Below are 15,415 nucleotides of genomic sequence, written 5' to 3' on the forward strand. Positions count from 1 at the left end.
GGCTAGGTTGCCGTCCCTTCTCTCTCCCCAGTGGTCTGCCGGCTTGCAGCCTTTGAGAGTAAAAGTCCTAGACTGCTCCCATTTTCCCCACCTGCCCTGAAATCATTGGTTCAAATTTCTCCCGAAGCGTGAAGGCCCCCAAAGCCTGCCCTTGACCCCAGAGTGGAGGGTGGGCCACAGACAAGCTCTCTGTGCCTCTTAATGCCTCTGAGCCCCCATCTACTGGACCTGGCCAGTGGGTCTGGGGTCCGGGACATCCCTAAAGGGACTTCCAGTGGCCAGGCCTAGTCTGGGATGCAGGAGGCCCAGAATGCCCCCAGGGACCCCTGGACCCGGGGACTCCAGACTAACGCCACCCTGGCATGGGATGGGGATGCCAGGCAAGCAGTATCATGGTGCCCCGCCTCCAGGGAAGGCACTGTCCACCTGCTGAGTCCAGTCTGCCCCATCCAGTGCTCCTGGCTCTGCCTGCGGGCACCCCCTGAGCTTTGCACGTAGGGCAGGGACACCTGGACTTCTGTGGCCCCCTGAGCGGGGCCAACTTGGAGGAATTTCCCAAAGCTTATTAGAGCAGTGGCTGCCTCCTGCCTGCCTCCTTGGGCTGGGCAGGGCTGAGGGCGGAGGGAGAGAGGGAGGGAGGAGGGAGAGGAGGGAGGGAAAAAAGTTGGCAGGCCGACAGCAGCGCTGTGTCTGCATCCATCGCTGAGAGGAGGCCTGTGTAGTGTGGGGCGGGCCAGGAGCGAGGAGAGGCCTTCCTCCCTTTGTGCTCCCCCCTCCTCTCCTGCCCCCGGGGCCCTATAAATAGTCCCAGCCCGGGCTGTGGCTCAGCTCTCAGAGGGAGTCGAGCACCAGGCAGCGGTCTCAAGCCAAGCCCCCTGCCAGCATGGCCAGCGAGTTCAAGAAGAAGATCTTCTGGAGGGCCGTGGTGGCCGAGTTCCTGGCCATGACCCTCTTCGTCTTCATCAGCATCGGTTCCGCCCTGGGCTTCAATTACCCGGTGAAGAACAACCAGACAGCAGGTGCCTCCCAGGACAACGTGAAGGTGTCACTGGCCTTCGGGCTGAGCATCGCCACCCTGGCCCAGAGCGTGGGCCACATCAGTGGCGCCCACCTCAACCCGGCCGTCACGCTGGGGCTGTTGCTCAGCTGCCAGATCAGCATCCTCAGGGCTATCATGTACATCATCGCCCAGTGCGTGGGGGCCATCGTGGCCACTGCCATCCTCTCGGGCGTCACCTCCTCCCTGCCGGACAACTCGCTCGGCCGAAACGAGGTATGTGAGGTCGTCCCAGGCACCAGGGCTCTGGAACGGGGCAGAGATGGCATAGGTCTCCCCCTCCACCCATTGTGCAGATGGGGACACTGAGGAGCTGAGGGGACAAGAGGCTTCTGGGGGTCATGCGGAGCTGGGGCTGGTGCTCAGCTACACCTGCAGCCCAGAGCCTGCTTTCTGCCAGGCACTGTGGGAAGCCGAGACCCAGAGAACAATAGTCTTGCCAATGTCCCCTGTGGGCACCTACTGTGGGGAATAAGCTCTGGAGGCAGCTAACCTTCCGGCCAACGGTGCTACACCTTTCGGCTGTAGTTTCTTGGCCCTCCCTCCGCTCTGCCTGTGCAGCCAGCTCCCTCTTCCCACAGCCCGGCCCCCAGGAGCCGCTGTCCGCTGTCCCTAGATGCCGCGCATGTCCGTGTCAGGTCTGCCAGTGCGTGAGCAGGACCCAGGTGGGCGGCCCCACGGTCACACAGGGCCCCGAACGAACTGCCTTCAAGGAAAAATCCCCTCCTGCTCCTTGGTCCCCAGGGAGTGGACAAAGATCGGGGGTGAAAACACTCTCTCGGCTGTTTGCAGGTGGTTTTCCTGGATTGCAGTGTGGGGTGGCGGCCAGCGTGGGGACATCTTGCCTCCTGTCTGGGCTCCATTCTCTGTCGCCAGGCACTGTGAGGCATGGCACGTGCGTGTGTGTGTGTGTGTGTGTGAGCGGTGTGTGCACGTGGATGCTGGCATGGGTCTCTGAGCTTGTGTAAGCTTGTGTGCCCCCGCGTGCGTCTGTGTCTAGAAGTGTGCCTGGGAGAGTTAGGGCCACTGCGTGAGTGGGTGGGGGTGTGTGCGTGTACCTGTGTGTGCCCACTGCTCCTGGCTTGAGTGGGGTTTGGGCTGGGGGCGCTGGTGGTAAGCAGAGGTTGGCGACTGGGTGGCAGCTGCTGAGAAGCATTCCTCCCGGGCCGCTTAGCACAGCTAATTGGCCGTTGGCGGCAGTTGCCTGCTGTCGCGGACCTGGGCTTTTCCAGACCCTCAGCCAAGTGCAAACTCAGACCTGGCTTGGGCCACAGCAGGGGGGAATCTGGCCTGAGAGAGGCTGAGGAAGGCTTGGAGGGTGCCGTCCCAGGGAAGGGGAGAGTGAAGGAGCATAGAGGAGGAATCAGATCTACAGAAAGGAGGCTGGCCAGGCCCGGGCAGGGCAGGCGGGTGTGGGGACGGTGAGGGAGCCGGCCAAGGGCTCCTCGGCGGGTGATTATATAGCAATCGTTCTCTTGCTTCCCAGCCGAAGTTCAGACCCGGGTGCTTCAGCTGGGGGAGGCTTGGTGAGGGCATGGCCTTGCCACAGGGGAATTAGCACTTCTTGTGTCACAGTGACACCTTACCCAGCCCCCTCCGAGGAGCTAACTGTGGCTCAGCCCAAGATTGAAGATTAGCCTACAGGCTGGAGTTTAGACTTTAGTCAGGGAAGATGTGGCCAAGGTGGGTAGAAGGGACAGAACTCTGGCAGGCCACGTTCCTCCAAGCCTCAGCCTCTCCAGAGGGGCAGAGCCAGGTGACTTCGGAGAGTGCCCCCTGGGTAGGGTCAGGTTCACGCTAGGGCTGGGCTGGGCGCGATGGGGGGTGGGGAAAAGGGCCTCGCAGGGGAGGGGTTGAATCTCTTCAGGCCTTCTGCCCCCTCTTGACCCTCCTTCTCAAGGGACAGGCAGGACAGGCATCTGTCGTCAGACCTTGCGCTCTAACTCAGGCATCACGGGCAGATGTGGGGGAGGGTGGGCACCCACAGTGTCATTTTGATCTGGCCACACCCTGATCCAGTGTCCCTTCCCTTCTCTGACCTCCATTTTGCAGAGTTACCCAGATGCCTGGGCTGGGCAGGTTGCAGATAGGGGGGGAAAAGGGATAAGCTCATGCAGGGGCCAGCCCTGGTCTCAGAGGCAAGCACACCGTGTTCAAGGCCTGCTCCTGCTCACCTGTTGAGTTTCACTGGAGCTAAGGACCCTGAGACTCCAAGAAGGAACCCAGGTCTCTAGATCTCTCTCGGCCCTGCCCATACCGCCAGCAAGCTCACTTTGCAGACTTGAGTTTATCAGCCTTCCCCGGAGGGTCTGGCTGAGAGGAACCTAAGAGGGGCTGTGCTGAACACAAGGGTACTGAGTGTTGATGTGGGGTGCAGGCACTCTCCTGTCCACACAATGGAAGTTTGGGGTCCAGAAGCACAAGTTCTAGGCCTAGAAACAGAGAAAGCATCTCTCTCAAGGCCTCCTCTGGGACACCGGACTTGGGATCTGAAGGGATCTGAAGGGACCCGGCAGGTGGCCTCAATGCCTCGAGAGGGGCAGAGACCAGTCTAAGCAGCAAGTGACACATTCTTTCCCCCAGGCTTTGCTGGAGGCTCCCATAGCCCCTTGGGCCCCGGACCCCACCCTGGCCCAAACCTAGGTGGGGCCCTTTGTTGGCATGGAGATTTCAAAGGAAAATAGGGAAAGGAGGCAGGAAGTGGTTGGAGTGAGTCAGGGGGTGCCCCTGGGGGCATGGTGGGACAACTCTCTTCTCACTGAGTCAGGACTTGGGATGCACCCTGGAGAGACCACGGGCCTCTGTCCAGCCTATAGGATCCTGGCTGGTTCTAAGAGCCAAACCCCAATTTAGGCCCAAAGTGACAGTCTCAGAGGCAGGGGTTGGTGTCCCCGTCTCCCTCTGTCCTTGTCAGACACTGAAACGCTTCAGGCCAACAAGCTCGCCTGTGTGGCCCCAGTGTCCGTCTGTGAAATAGGGACACAGCGGGGCGTGGCTGGGCTCTGGAAAATGCAAGATGCTCCTGGACCTGGGAGTCCTGACTGTTAGCTGGCTCTTTTTATTCCTCCCCTCTCTGGCTCACTCACCCATGCTCCCTGCAAACCAAAATGGGACTGCTGGGGGCTGAGCTGGGGGCTGAGTCACCAGCTCCCTACCCTTGGCAGACCCTGGCGAGCAAGATAAGCCCCGTGCACAGCTGCCCACGATATGGGGCAGGAGGCAGGTGTGATAAGAGGTGTTGGGACTGTCAGAGCGGCAAAGGAACCTCTCTGCCTTTGAGCGGTGGGAAGGGCCTGGAAGGCTTTCGGGGAGGAAGCTCCATGGGGAACCTGAATGTGGAGGCAGGAAAAGGGGGTTACAGGCAGAGAAAGGGCGGCACAGGCTGTGAGCACAGGCAAGGCGGCAGTGGGAGGTCACGGCCTGGGCCTGGCCTCAGCCCTAAACTCTCCCCTTCCCCAGTTTCCCCAACCACAGAGCCAGAGGGTTGTCCCTTCCCTGTTGGCCCCCTTCCCCCCCACCCCCGCGCTGGGCCACCGGTTCTTCCAGGGTTGAGGGCCCCTCTGCCTCCTCCAGAGCTGGGGGTGGGCTGGGGAGAGGGAAGCCAGTTTTCAGACGGATGTGCCCAGAGAGGGGGGCTGGGGGCTGGGTGGTGGTGCCACAGCTGGGACATATAATTACTGTTTCCAGCCAGAACCAGATGAGGGGGAGGGCATCGAGAGGCAGGAGTTTTGTGGTGGAGACTTCCCTCGCCACAGAAAATTCTGAGGCTGTTTCCCCAGTGGGGGCCCTCGGAGCAGCCCTGCCAGCCCCAGGCTGCCCACCCCAATACCTGGCCTTAACCAGGGCTCGCTCTGTGAATCCTCGTCTGAAGGGGCAGTGCCACGAGAGGGGACCTGGCCCGCTGGAGTGCCTCAGTCTGAGGGGACTCGCCTCACCCTCACGCCCCTGGGTCACAGCCTTCCTCTCACACCTTGAGCCATTAGTTCATTGCAGGCCAATTGCATGTAGGGCCCTCTAACCTGAGCTCAGTCCCAGAGACTGCTCCCCACTTTCTCTAGGCCCCACTCAGCAAGGGTTCCTTCAGCATTAGCCGCCAGGGCTTTCCCCAGGTGGCTTAAACGTGCCGTATGTCCACCCCTCAGGGACTGGCTCAGGGCTTCCTCTGTTCTTGTTGGTAGAGCCTCCCTGGGGGCCATGGTCCCTGCCCTCTGGAAGCGCCAGTGGGTCTGGGGTCTCCTGAATAGCTGGGACTGAGCCAACACACTCACAGGTGTCGGCAGGAAAATGTTGTCATGGCCATTGTCCCCTCAGCCAGGGCCTCTCCCCAGGGATGTGTGTGTGTGTGGGGGGGGGGGCTCCTTGCCCACAGTGATGCTTAGGGGGATAAGTGAGGGGCTCTCTTTATGTAACCGAGGAGCTGCAGTTCTGTGGGGTTAAGAACCCCAACTCAAAAATGGTAGAAAAGCCTGGAAAATGCCCTGTTCCCATTAGTAGCTCCTTTCGGTGCCTGAAATTCCACCGCCAGGACAACTAGAGAGGCAGATGTCTGCTCAGTGCAAAGAAGCAATTTTTATTTTTAATCAGGAAGGGGCTGCCACCAAGCCAGTAAGCTCCCTATCGTTAGGTGTGCAAGTCGAATCTGCCCGCAGCCAGCTCTGGGGGTGCAGCAGTGTGCCGTATTGAGACCCTAGGTCAGATGGCTCTGTGGGAATCCTGCACTCAGGATCCTGGCCGGGAGGGTGACTGTAGGTCCTGGGGCTAGGGGTCCCATGTCAGGCAGGGAGGAATCCTGGAGACTGTCCAGGGCTGAAATCTGGGCCGAGGCTTCCACTTTACTGATAAGGAAACTGAGGCCACAGAGGCATTGAGATTGTGAGGTTGTATAGCAGATCACGGCAGGGCAGGACCATGCCCCCAGCCTGCCTCCCAGCCCTTGATTATTTCTGCTTCTCTAAAGTGCACGTGTACACACTTCACTAACGTCCCCTCCCCCTCAACACACACACGTACATGGCACATAGGGGCATACACACGTGGGTGTAGAGAGCATCTTCTCAAGCCTGGGTGGTTCCACTCGGGCCCTGGGATCCTAGGAAGGTGGGGTAAGTGCTCCTCAATGGAGCCTCTTCCTTTCCCTGGCAGGAGGATGGGGACTGCCCTGGAGTAAGGAAAAGAAGGAGGGAGGGAAGGAGGAAGCCATTACTTTGTGTATTGTTTCTTGTCAGGAAGATGAAATGGCTTCTGGGGACAAATAAGGGCCCTTTGAGATCTGTGACTCTTTGTCCCTCAAGGGGGCTTCCTTTCCTCCTCCTTCCCTTTCCCCAGCCAAGTAGTGGACCCTGAGTGTAGCTGTGTGATACAAAGAGACAGGGCTGCACACTCAGAAATGCCATCAGACACACAGCACGGCCATACAGGGCCACATGTCACAGAGACCCCCAGGTGCACAGGGCCCACCTTGGTAAGAGGCGGCACCCTGTGTGATAGGGATTCTCAGAGAACGTTGAGATACACTGGCCAATACCTGACTAGTTCGTCTGAATGTCCACACGGGCTGAAAAAGAGTGGATATTCTCAAATTTGGGGTGGATGGCTTTACAGAGTTTCCTTAAATCAAACTTGTTAATTATGTGGCTCAAATCCTTCCTGTTTGTGCTATTTATATTGTCTGACTGCTTCAGTCCATCAGTTTCTACGAGAGGGTTGTTAAACTCTTTCACTCTGGTGGTGGATTGATCAAATTCTCCTTATATTCTGTCAACTGTCGCTTATTTTTAGGCTATGTTGTTTGGCGCATACAGGTTTCGAATTTATGTAGCTCTCTGATAGACTTTTTCATTCAATTATTTTGTAATAAGCCTCTTAACATCTCACGAAAAGGAAAAGGAGAGAGTTACACCCGGACACATCTGGTCACCTACAGATCCTGCAGGTACCAATATACGAACATACACGGAGGCACACACAGCCGTGGATACCCACAGGAACATGCACACAGGAATATCCATGAAGGAGTGACACAAGGGACCCACTGAGGTCCCCCTCATGTGAGTGCTGAGTCCTGGAGGCAGTGGGTGAGCAGGGCAGGCCTCGATGTCTCCCCTCCCCTGTTCTTTGAGAGTGTATGCTCAGCGTGCAGCCAGGCCTGGTGCCTGCTGTTCCCCAAGGGTGGGACACCAGGGTGCCCAGGTCAAGTTGGGGCCCTGGGCCTAGGAAGCTACCTTGGTCAGTCTGTCCATGGGCAGCAGGGATGGTTCTAGGGACCCATTGTCTAAAAAGGTCAACCCTGTCCCCCACCCTCTCCTGGGTGCTGGGGCACACTGGCAGCTAGACAGCCATCTTCTGCCTGCTCCTCAGTTCAAGCTGGGAATAGCCAGGTCCCTTGGCTGGGCGTGTAGACATCAGGACACTTGGCTGGGACAAGGATCCTGGCTTTGCTATCTTGTCCCTGGGACTCAGCCTCCTCATCCATTCTCTTACAGAGGCTTGCATGGCTGCCCTGTAAGACCCACAAAAACTAATGACTGGCCTGTGGTCTCCAAGCTACAAAGCAAATAACCTAGCACTGGATCCAGAGAGCTTCCCTTCCAGGCTGCTTCTAGAGAGGATAGAAGTTCTGGAAAATTAGCATCATCTGCTACTTCTGTTGCTATGCAGCAAGTGTCCCCTATGAGGCCTGGGCAGCAAGATGGGAAGGTCTCCCTACTCTGTCCTCACCAAGCTCCCAGGCCAGGGGTTGGACGACCTACAGAGGAGGAAGGAGGGTTAACAGTGTGAGTGGGTAGCAGCAGAAATTAATTTCAGCCAGGGATAGGAGGAAGCTTCTTGGAGCTGGTGGGATCTGAACTGGGCCTTGACAGTGGGCGTAAATGGATTTGATGTGAAAATGCAGAGCTGGTGTCTTTCTGATACTTCACATTAAATGTGTGGATTATTCTGTTGTTTATCCTTATATTCATAAAACTGTGTTGTTGTTGTTGTTGTTGTTGTTGTTGTTGTTTGGAAGGGGGCTTAATCAGTGAAATATAAAGCCTTGGCTGGGCAAAACTACCTGGGGATGTGCAGACATATTTTTTTTTTTCCCAACACCAAGTGACCACAACTGGGATTAGCCTTATTTAAGCAATTGTTTCCAATTTAATGGGTTGTAAACAGTAACACGTTTTGAATGTTTACCTACTTTTCCTGGACATCAAGTTTCAACAGACCTTTAACTATCCTTTTCAGTTCTGAATTATCAAGTTTTTCCAGATGTAAGTCACACAAGTGCGTTGGTGGTTAAAGCAGAAGTAGCCAGTAGATACTGAAGCAATCAGGGGAGGCTTCCTAGTGGTGGTGGTGATGGGTATCGGGAGAGGAAGATTGTCAACCTGCGTGGTTCTGAGCTCAATGCCCTGGGTGGTCAGGAGGGGGTATAACCCAGAGTTCCCAGGGCGGGTGGCCACCTCTCCTGCTTCCTGTGGACTCAAGAGTGCTGGGCATGGCACCCGGCTCCTGTGCTCTGCTCACTTTGCATGAGAAGGCATGCCTTTGGGCAGAGCAGGGCCTGGGGTACTCAGACCTGGTTAAGAACTGCGGGAGGAGATGAGCTCGCCCAGGCCCAGTCTGTGAGAGGGTGGGGAATGGGGAGTATAGGAGGCAGGAACCACTTAGAACGATGGCTCCATTAATCAGCATGCCAGGCCTGGTTTCAGGACTCCGGCCAGCTAGCAATTAGGCTGGCGCTGGAGAGCAGAGGAGAGAGCGGGAAGAGCAGGAGGGCAGCAGCAGGTGTGAGTGTGACGGGCATCTGTACAAGTTGGCCCGGTCACACCAACCTCACCTCCACGGAGCCTGTCCTGGCTCCAGGCAGGCCTCGCTCCGGCCTCCACAACCCTGTGCAGGGCCCCGCCCCTTCTGGCTGTCCCCCAGTCTGGGGATAAGGTGAGAAAGAACCAGAACAAAGCCACAACTGTCCTGATCCCTCCTGCCTCAGCAGCCCTTTCCAGATGCCCCGAGACACCCCCCACCATTGCCTTTGAAACTCCGGCCACTCTGGAAGGTGGGCAGGAAAAGCTGTTTTACAGATGGGGAACCTGAGGGTCAGACTGGGGAAAGGCCATGGCCATGGCAGCACAAGTAGGAGAGTCAGGACCTGAACACAGGGATGGGAACAAAACTGGGCATTGCCCCCCGGGCTGGCTGAGCTGAGGGGTCAAAGCTCTGGGGTCGGCCAGGAAAGGCCTAGATCTGGGGCTGCAACACAGGGGAGGGGATGTGAGTCACTTTCCCTGTGACCCAGGGTTGCAGACAAAGGCGGGAAGAGAATTGTTCTTGTAAGATGGCCTCAGGGTGGGGCTGAGAAAACTGGGCGTGGGAGTGGAGGAGGGCCCCCCACCTAGAGTTTTGTAAAAATGCCCTCTGGCTTTGGAGGATGCCCCCCTCATGCCCCCAGGATGAGGCTTCAAGTTCAGGCATATTTGGGCACACCAGCCCTGCCCTGGGGGAAGACAGCCCACATGGCCACATCCAGGCATCTTTGCCAGTGAGCCTTTGCTCATGTGGCCCAGCTCTCCTGTACGGGTGCCCCTGGCCCCTGGGACCCCCACAAAGGGGCGGGTGCAGGGGTCCCTGGGGAGGGGTCTCCCTGGTGCAGCTGCAGAGGGAGGGCTCCGGTGACCTCATGACGGCTCCCATTCCCTTCTTTTTCCATGACTCATGTTTCTAAAAGTGGCCCAAAAGCAAGTGGTAGCCAGACGGTGGTGGCGGGGCCTATGTGGCCAGGGAGTTGGTGGGGGGGGGGGGGGGCGTTCCAGGAGGGAGAGGGAGGGGAATGTAGGGAGGGCTGAGAAGAAATGGGAGAGACACAGAACCGGGAGAGACAGACAGAGGGTGGGTAGGAGACAGGGCAGGGCAGCGTGGGAGACCAGAACAGGGAGAGAGACTAAGGGAGCTGGGGCCAGCTAACTGAGGAAGACCCTTCTCAACTCTGGGAGTTGTAGATGCAGCAGGAGATGGGGTGGAATGTTCTGGACTTTTGGGGTGTGAAGCAATGTCTCTGGCCATTTGCTTCTCTGCTCCCTGCAGGGTTGAGAATCCCTGACCGTCTCCTCCCATGTGTGGGGCTTGCCCCTTGCCTATGGCTTCGGTACCCTCAGGGCACTCTGGCTGGCTGGAGGTGGGGAGATGCCCTGCCTCACCCCAGGCTTCTCTGGCCTCTAGGCGGAGTGCTGCAGGGAGGAGGCAGGTACCAGGGGCTGAGCTGGCACCTCCTCAAAGTCATGGAAGGGACAGAGCCTGGTGTCCACTACCAGAGGTGTGTTCTTGGGAGGGGCCTGGGCCCTTCTGGGCCTAGCCAGGGGCTGATGTCATGGGCTTTGAGGACACCAAGTTGCCTGGGCCCGGGGGGGCGGGTCTCAGACAGAGTCCCTACTCTGCCCACTCACCCAACCTCCCTGTCCCTCTCTCCTACAGCTGGCCCCCGGTGTGAACTCTGGCCAGGGCCTGGGCATCGAAATCATCGGCACCCTGCAGCTGGTGCTTTGTGTGCTGGCCACCACTGACAGGAGGCGCCGTGATCTCGGGGGCTCGGGCCCCCTCGCCATCGGCCTCTCTGTGGCCCTGGGACATCTGCTCGCGGTGAGTGTGGGGTCTTCCTGGCTGGGGGTAGGGTGGGGAGAACAGGGCCAGGCAGAGGTGGTCGGGGTACCCTCTCACAGGTAGGGGGGTGGGATGATCAGCTCTTTGGGGCTGGGGATAGGGTCCTGCTCAGGAGAGGGCAGCACAGGGACCCCCTGACCATCTTTCTGGGTCAGCGTGCCCCTCTTTCTGAGCCTGATTGTTACCCCCCTGTTTTCTCTCTGTGTGTCATTGCCTCGCCTCCTCTCCCTCTGTCTGTGTTTCTCTGGCTCTCCCCCTTCTGCCTCCCTGCCCTTCCCCTTGCAGATCGACTACACAGGCTGCGGCATTAACCCCGCCCGGTCCTTTGGCTCATCAGTGATTACTCATAACTTCAAGGACCACTGGGTAAGGGGTCTCACCATCTCCTGGGAGGTGGAGGTGCCGAATGGAAGTTCCAACTCCACCCTGCAGCATCCTCCCTCATCACAGAGGCTGTGGGAGACAGACAGGGCCAAGGAGATTGGAAAACCAAGGCCTGACATGGGGGTGGTGGGATCAGACTTCAGGCTGGGCTGCTGCCTGCCAGCATCCCAGCGGCACCCCATTCAGGGTGACCTGGGGCAGGCTCCTGGCCCTCGTGGTGCCTGCATTTCCTGAGCAGTGAAGTGGGGCATCGTAGCACCCCCCCACTGGGGGTAGCACTGGGACAAGTGGCCTCACCGCCTATAGGTTGAGCTTAGCACAGAGTCAGCACTCCATGGACATAGCTGTTCTTACTGTGGATGTTTCTGTCTCAGACCAACCTTTGATCAAACTAGATGTTCCTGTGGCCCTTCCGAAGCTGGGGAGGGTGGGGCCGTGGCCACCCTGAAGAAGGGGCTGGTCTGGTCACACCAGGCACCCTGAATTGGGGCACATAAAGGCAAGGAGATGCCCGCTACCACAGTCCTGGCTTGGGCCAGCTCTGGAATCGGGATGTAGGGGTTCAACACCGCCTGCCTCTAAACCCAGGCACCGGTGGGAGAGAACCCTTGCAATGGGGTCGGCGTGGGGGGTGGGGGCGGACTCAGGAAAGGCGTCCCAGGAGAGGAGGCTTTCAGTGGACTCCCTCTGAGCATGCCCGCTCTGTTCCTAGATTTTCTGGGTGGGGCCATTCATCGGGGGAGCCCTGGCTGTGCTCATCTACGACTTCATCCTGGCCCCGCGCAGCAGTGACCTCACAGACCGCGTGAAGGTGTGGACCAGCGGCCAGGTGGAGGAGTATGACCTGGATGGCGACGACATCAACTCCAGGGTGGAGATGAAGCCGAAATAGAGAGGCCCTGGCCCGGGCACCCACGCGGGGGCGGGGCAGGGGCGGGCAGAGGGAGGGGAGGGGTGAAATCCATGTCGTAGACACTCTGACAGGCTGGCCACCGTCACTTCCCAAAGAGCCTCCAGAACTGCGTGGTCAAGCCTGATTTGGGGCTGTTTCTGTCACTTTCTTTCTCTTTCTCTGTTTCCTGGCCTCTGGGCTTCCTGAGGACCAAGATTTACCAACCACTCACTCCCTTGAAGTCACGGAGGAAGTGAAAGAGAGGGACCCACTCTGCTAAGGTGTCCCCTCAGAGTGTGATGGAAGGTATGCCAGAAAATCCCTCTCATCCCAGAGTTGCTCAACAGCTCACCTGCTGCAGGTGTCTGGGGTGCCACCGTTATTGCTTTGTGCCTTTGGGCGTGGCCCTCCTTCTTCCCAAACACGCACTTTGTCCCCAAGGGTGCTTTGAGGGGAAGAGATTCCAGGAGGTGCAGGGGTAGGGGGCAAGTGGCACACAGGCTTCATTCTTGCAGTTTGGCTTGCTTCTGGCTCCGCCTGCACCCCCGACCCCCCAAACTCGCTGTACGACCTTGGGATCGTCCATGTCTCGGGGCCTCAGTGACCCCATCTGTAAAGTGGCAGGGTCAGGGAGAGCCATGTGGGCCTGAGGCCTCTCTGTTCTGTAAGTGTAGATACTCCGTGGGTTCTAGAAGATGTAGTATGGGGCAGCCCTTCTTCCACTTGCCCTGGTTCTTTCTCAAATGTGTAGCTATCATAGACACCTGTGTGAACACAGGGACACATGCATACATGTTTCAAAGCAGAGGCAGTCCAGGCCGTGAGAAGGGCTCCCGGGGGAGCAGGGCTGACCCCCACGCAGTGGGGACAGGGTCTGCTATCGCGGAATGAGGCCGGCGGGCGCGCAAAGGAGGAATACCCATGTTCTTCACTGAGCTTTAGTTGACCTTTCTCACCTATCGTTGCATCATCTTGATCACCGTTCGGTTCTCCACTTCCTCCTGCCGGTGTAGACACAGCTCACGCTTATGCAGGTGTGTGTTTCTTAAAGGGCAGTTGGTCGTCTGAAGCCCTAAGCCTGAGGACAGGTGACTGTGGTGCGGATCAGCACACAGAGGCGAATGGGCTTTGCTGGACTCTTAGCGGGGCTTCCAAGCCCTCAGCTAATGACAAGGGGAGAGGAGGAGCCGATCCCTGCCCCCCTTATTGCTAAACTCCTGGTTGGAGGCATTTGGGTAGCCGGGAGATCTGCACAGGCTCCCTGTGTCACCCCAGGCACAGCCTTCCCTTGTCATTTACCTGGAGGGGACAGTCAGCCCTGGCCTGATGAGGTAGCTTACCAGTGCAGCCCAGGGACAGTTCAGAGTGCAGGGTCTGCTTCAGGGGCAGCCATCTACCTGGTCTCTTCGATCCCACAGGGCCAGAGCAGGTCCCCCGGCACGCCTGGAGCCACGATGGTGACAAAACCCAAGTGATTCAATCTGCAGTTTATCCCAAAGCAGCAGGACAACCAGGTGACCCTTAATGGTCACCAACCCATCACAACATCTACACACTCCATTCCCTAGCAGGGACTTCTAGCCCTTTTAACAGATAAGGAAACTGAGGCCCGAGGTCCCACAGCTAGTTAATGATTTGGCCAGGCCTGGCAACCAAGGCCATGTCTCTGGCTACTCCTTGGACCGTGAGACTGACCCCTCTTATTCCCAGCTGCTCGGTTTCTGCCTGGGCGGTGGTTAGAAGCCAGGAGGGGTGAGGGCTGTGCTGGAGGGGAGAGGGGGCAGACCCACTTCCTGCCTGGTTCTCACTGCTGCATACGAGACTCTGCATCTGTCTGCTCTGCGTATACGTCTCTTTGGAATTGGAATTTCATTATATGTTAACACAATAAAGGAAAATGACTTGTAAGGTCATTGAGGCTTCCTGTAGTTTTTCTTCTTTTGGTACCGTGTTCCCAACAAAGGATCTCTGGCTCCCAGAGGAGATCGATGCCCACTCTAGGGACTCAGTCTGGGTGGGGGGAGCCACTGCTTGCCCTCTTGCCCTCAGGATCTCTGCTCTCAGTGGGTGGACACAGCCTCACAGGACTCCATCTGAGCCACACAGGGTCCTGCACCTAATAGGGACGACTTTTGCTTCCGGAGCCTGAAAGGACTGAAGCGTGACAGCCCCATCAGTCCCTCTGCCCTCCTGGGAGCACGGCCCAGGGAGCACCAGGGGCTGATCAGCTGTCCCTCCCTCTGTCCCTCCACTCACATTTCTGACCCCACCCACACCTGTGTTGGGTAATGGGACCCAAGGTTTTGCCAGGAGCTTGGCCATCAGGACCGAGTGAAGCTGTGCCCGGCACAGGTGATGCTCAGGTGGCCGGTGAAGGGTGGTGACCTGTGGTAGCTAAGAGGGGGGAGCAGCCCAGTCCCTTGAGGCCTTGTGGGCTTTTCAAGCCCCCATAAAGCATGTACCACACTCAGTGAGGATGTGCCTTTTCCTGTGGAGAAGTCTGTAGCTTTAGTCAGATCCTAAGGTATCTGCCCAAGGCGGAAGAGAAGCGAGGTCAGAGCAGGCTGGCCTCTGCCTTGAGGGTGACAGGGAACCGTGAAAAGCCCCCTCTGTCTATACTTCTTTCACCTGTCCTCATGTAGCTCCAAGGCCGCTCTGGGCCCTCTGGAACTCACAAAACCCTTTCCCCCATTCGGGGCCTCTCTCAGTGTTGGAGGCACAGCAGGTGTGGTTGTCCTTATTAGGCAGAAAGGGAGGTGGATGCTCAGTGAGACGTGCCCCAAACTCAGTGAGACAAGTCTGTGTCAGGCTGAGACTTGGACACAGACTCCTGATATCCACCTCTCTGCCCCCTGCATACACACTTAGGGCTGGTATCTCAAAGCAGGGACTATATTGGGAAACTGAGGGCCCCATAATAGGGAACAGGCCCTATTCCAATTAGCAGGCTTGTAGATCCCACAGAGGCCTAGAATCTGGAAGTCTCTGAGGACCATCAACCTTCTAGAAATCTCATCAGGCCAGAGGTGTGGGCTGATCGGGGGAGGGGTGTCTGCAAAGATCCTGGCATCCCAACACTGCTCCCGGGAGACACGTGGTTGCTGCCTCCCTCTGGTGGAGGCCTGGCTGATGGTAATGCAAGGGTGTCTAGACAGGGCCAGGGGCTAGGTCACCCCAGTGATGGCTGAGTCAGTACTGTTGGAACAGGCTTTCTTCTTCCAGTGTTTTCTGGGCCCCTGTGAAGGGCATCTGTGCTGTGTCAGCCCATGTAAAGTGCCCCTGTACCTCCCAGGCTGAGGACAGGCTGGTGTGAGTGGAGGGTGATGGTTATACCATGAAAACAGGATATGGGCTAGCCCACTGCAACCCAGGCCCGCCTGTGAGGGTGTGCCAAGGCTATCTCTCACAGCCCTTCTTGGTTTGTCTCCTTATCTTGACCCATC

The 15,415-nt window shown here is 57.8% G+C and overlaps 1 protein-coding gene across 1 annotated transcript; it reads left to right on the plus strand.

Annotated features, from left to right (window-relative positions):
* Positions 1-720: 720 nt before the first annotated feature.
* AQP1 (aquaporin 1 (Colton blood group)) lies at positions 721-13,885 on the plus strand. Its single transcript, XM_042921478.1, has 4 exons — positions 721-1,273; positions 10,511-10,675; positions 10,982-11,062; positions 11,793-13,885. The coding sequence occupies exons 1-4, from the start codon at positions 884-886 to the stop codon at positions 11,970-11,972; spliced, it is 816 nt and encodes a 271-aa protein (XP_042777412.1). The 5' UTR covers positions 721-883; the 3' UTR covers positions 11,973-13,885.
* The last annotated feature ends 1,530 nt before the right edge of the window (positions 13,886-15,415 follow it).

Source organism: Panthera leo, chromosome A2 (genome assembly GCF_018350215.1).
Source record: "Panthera leo isolate Ple1 chromosome A2, P.leo_Ple1_pat1.1, whole genome shotgun sequence".
NCBI classification, from domain to species: domain Eukaryota; kingdom Metazoa; phylum Chordata; class Mammalia; order Carnivora; family Felidae; genus Panthera; species Panthera leo.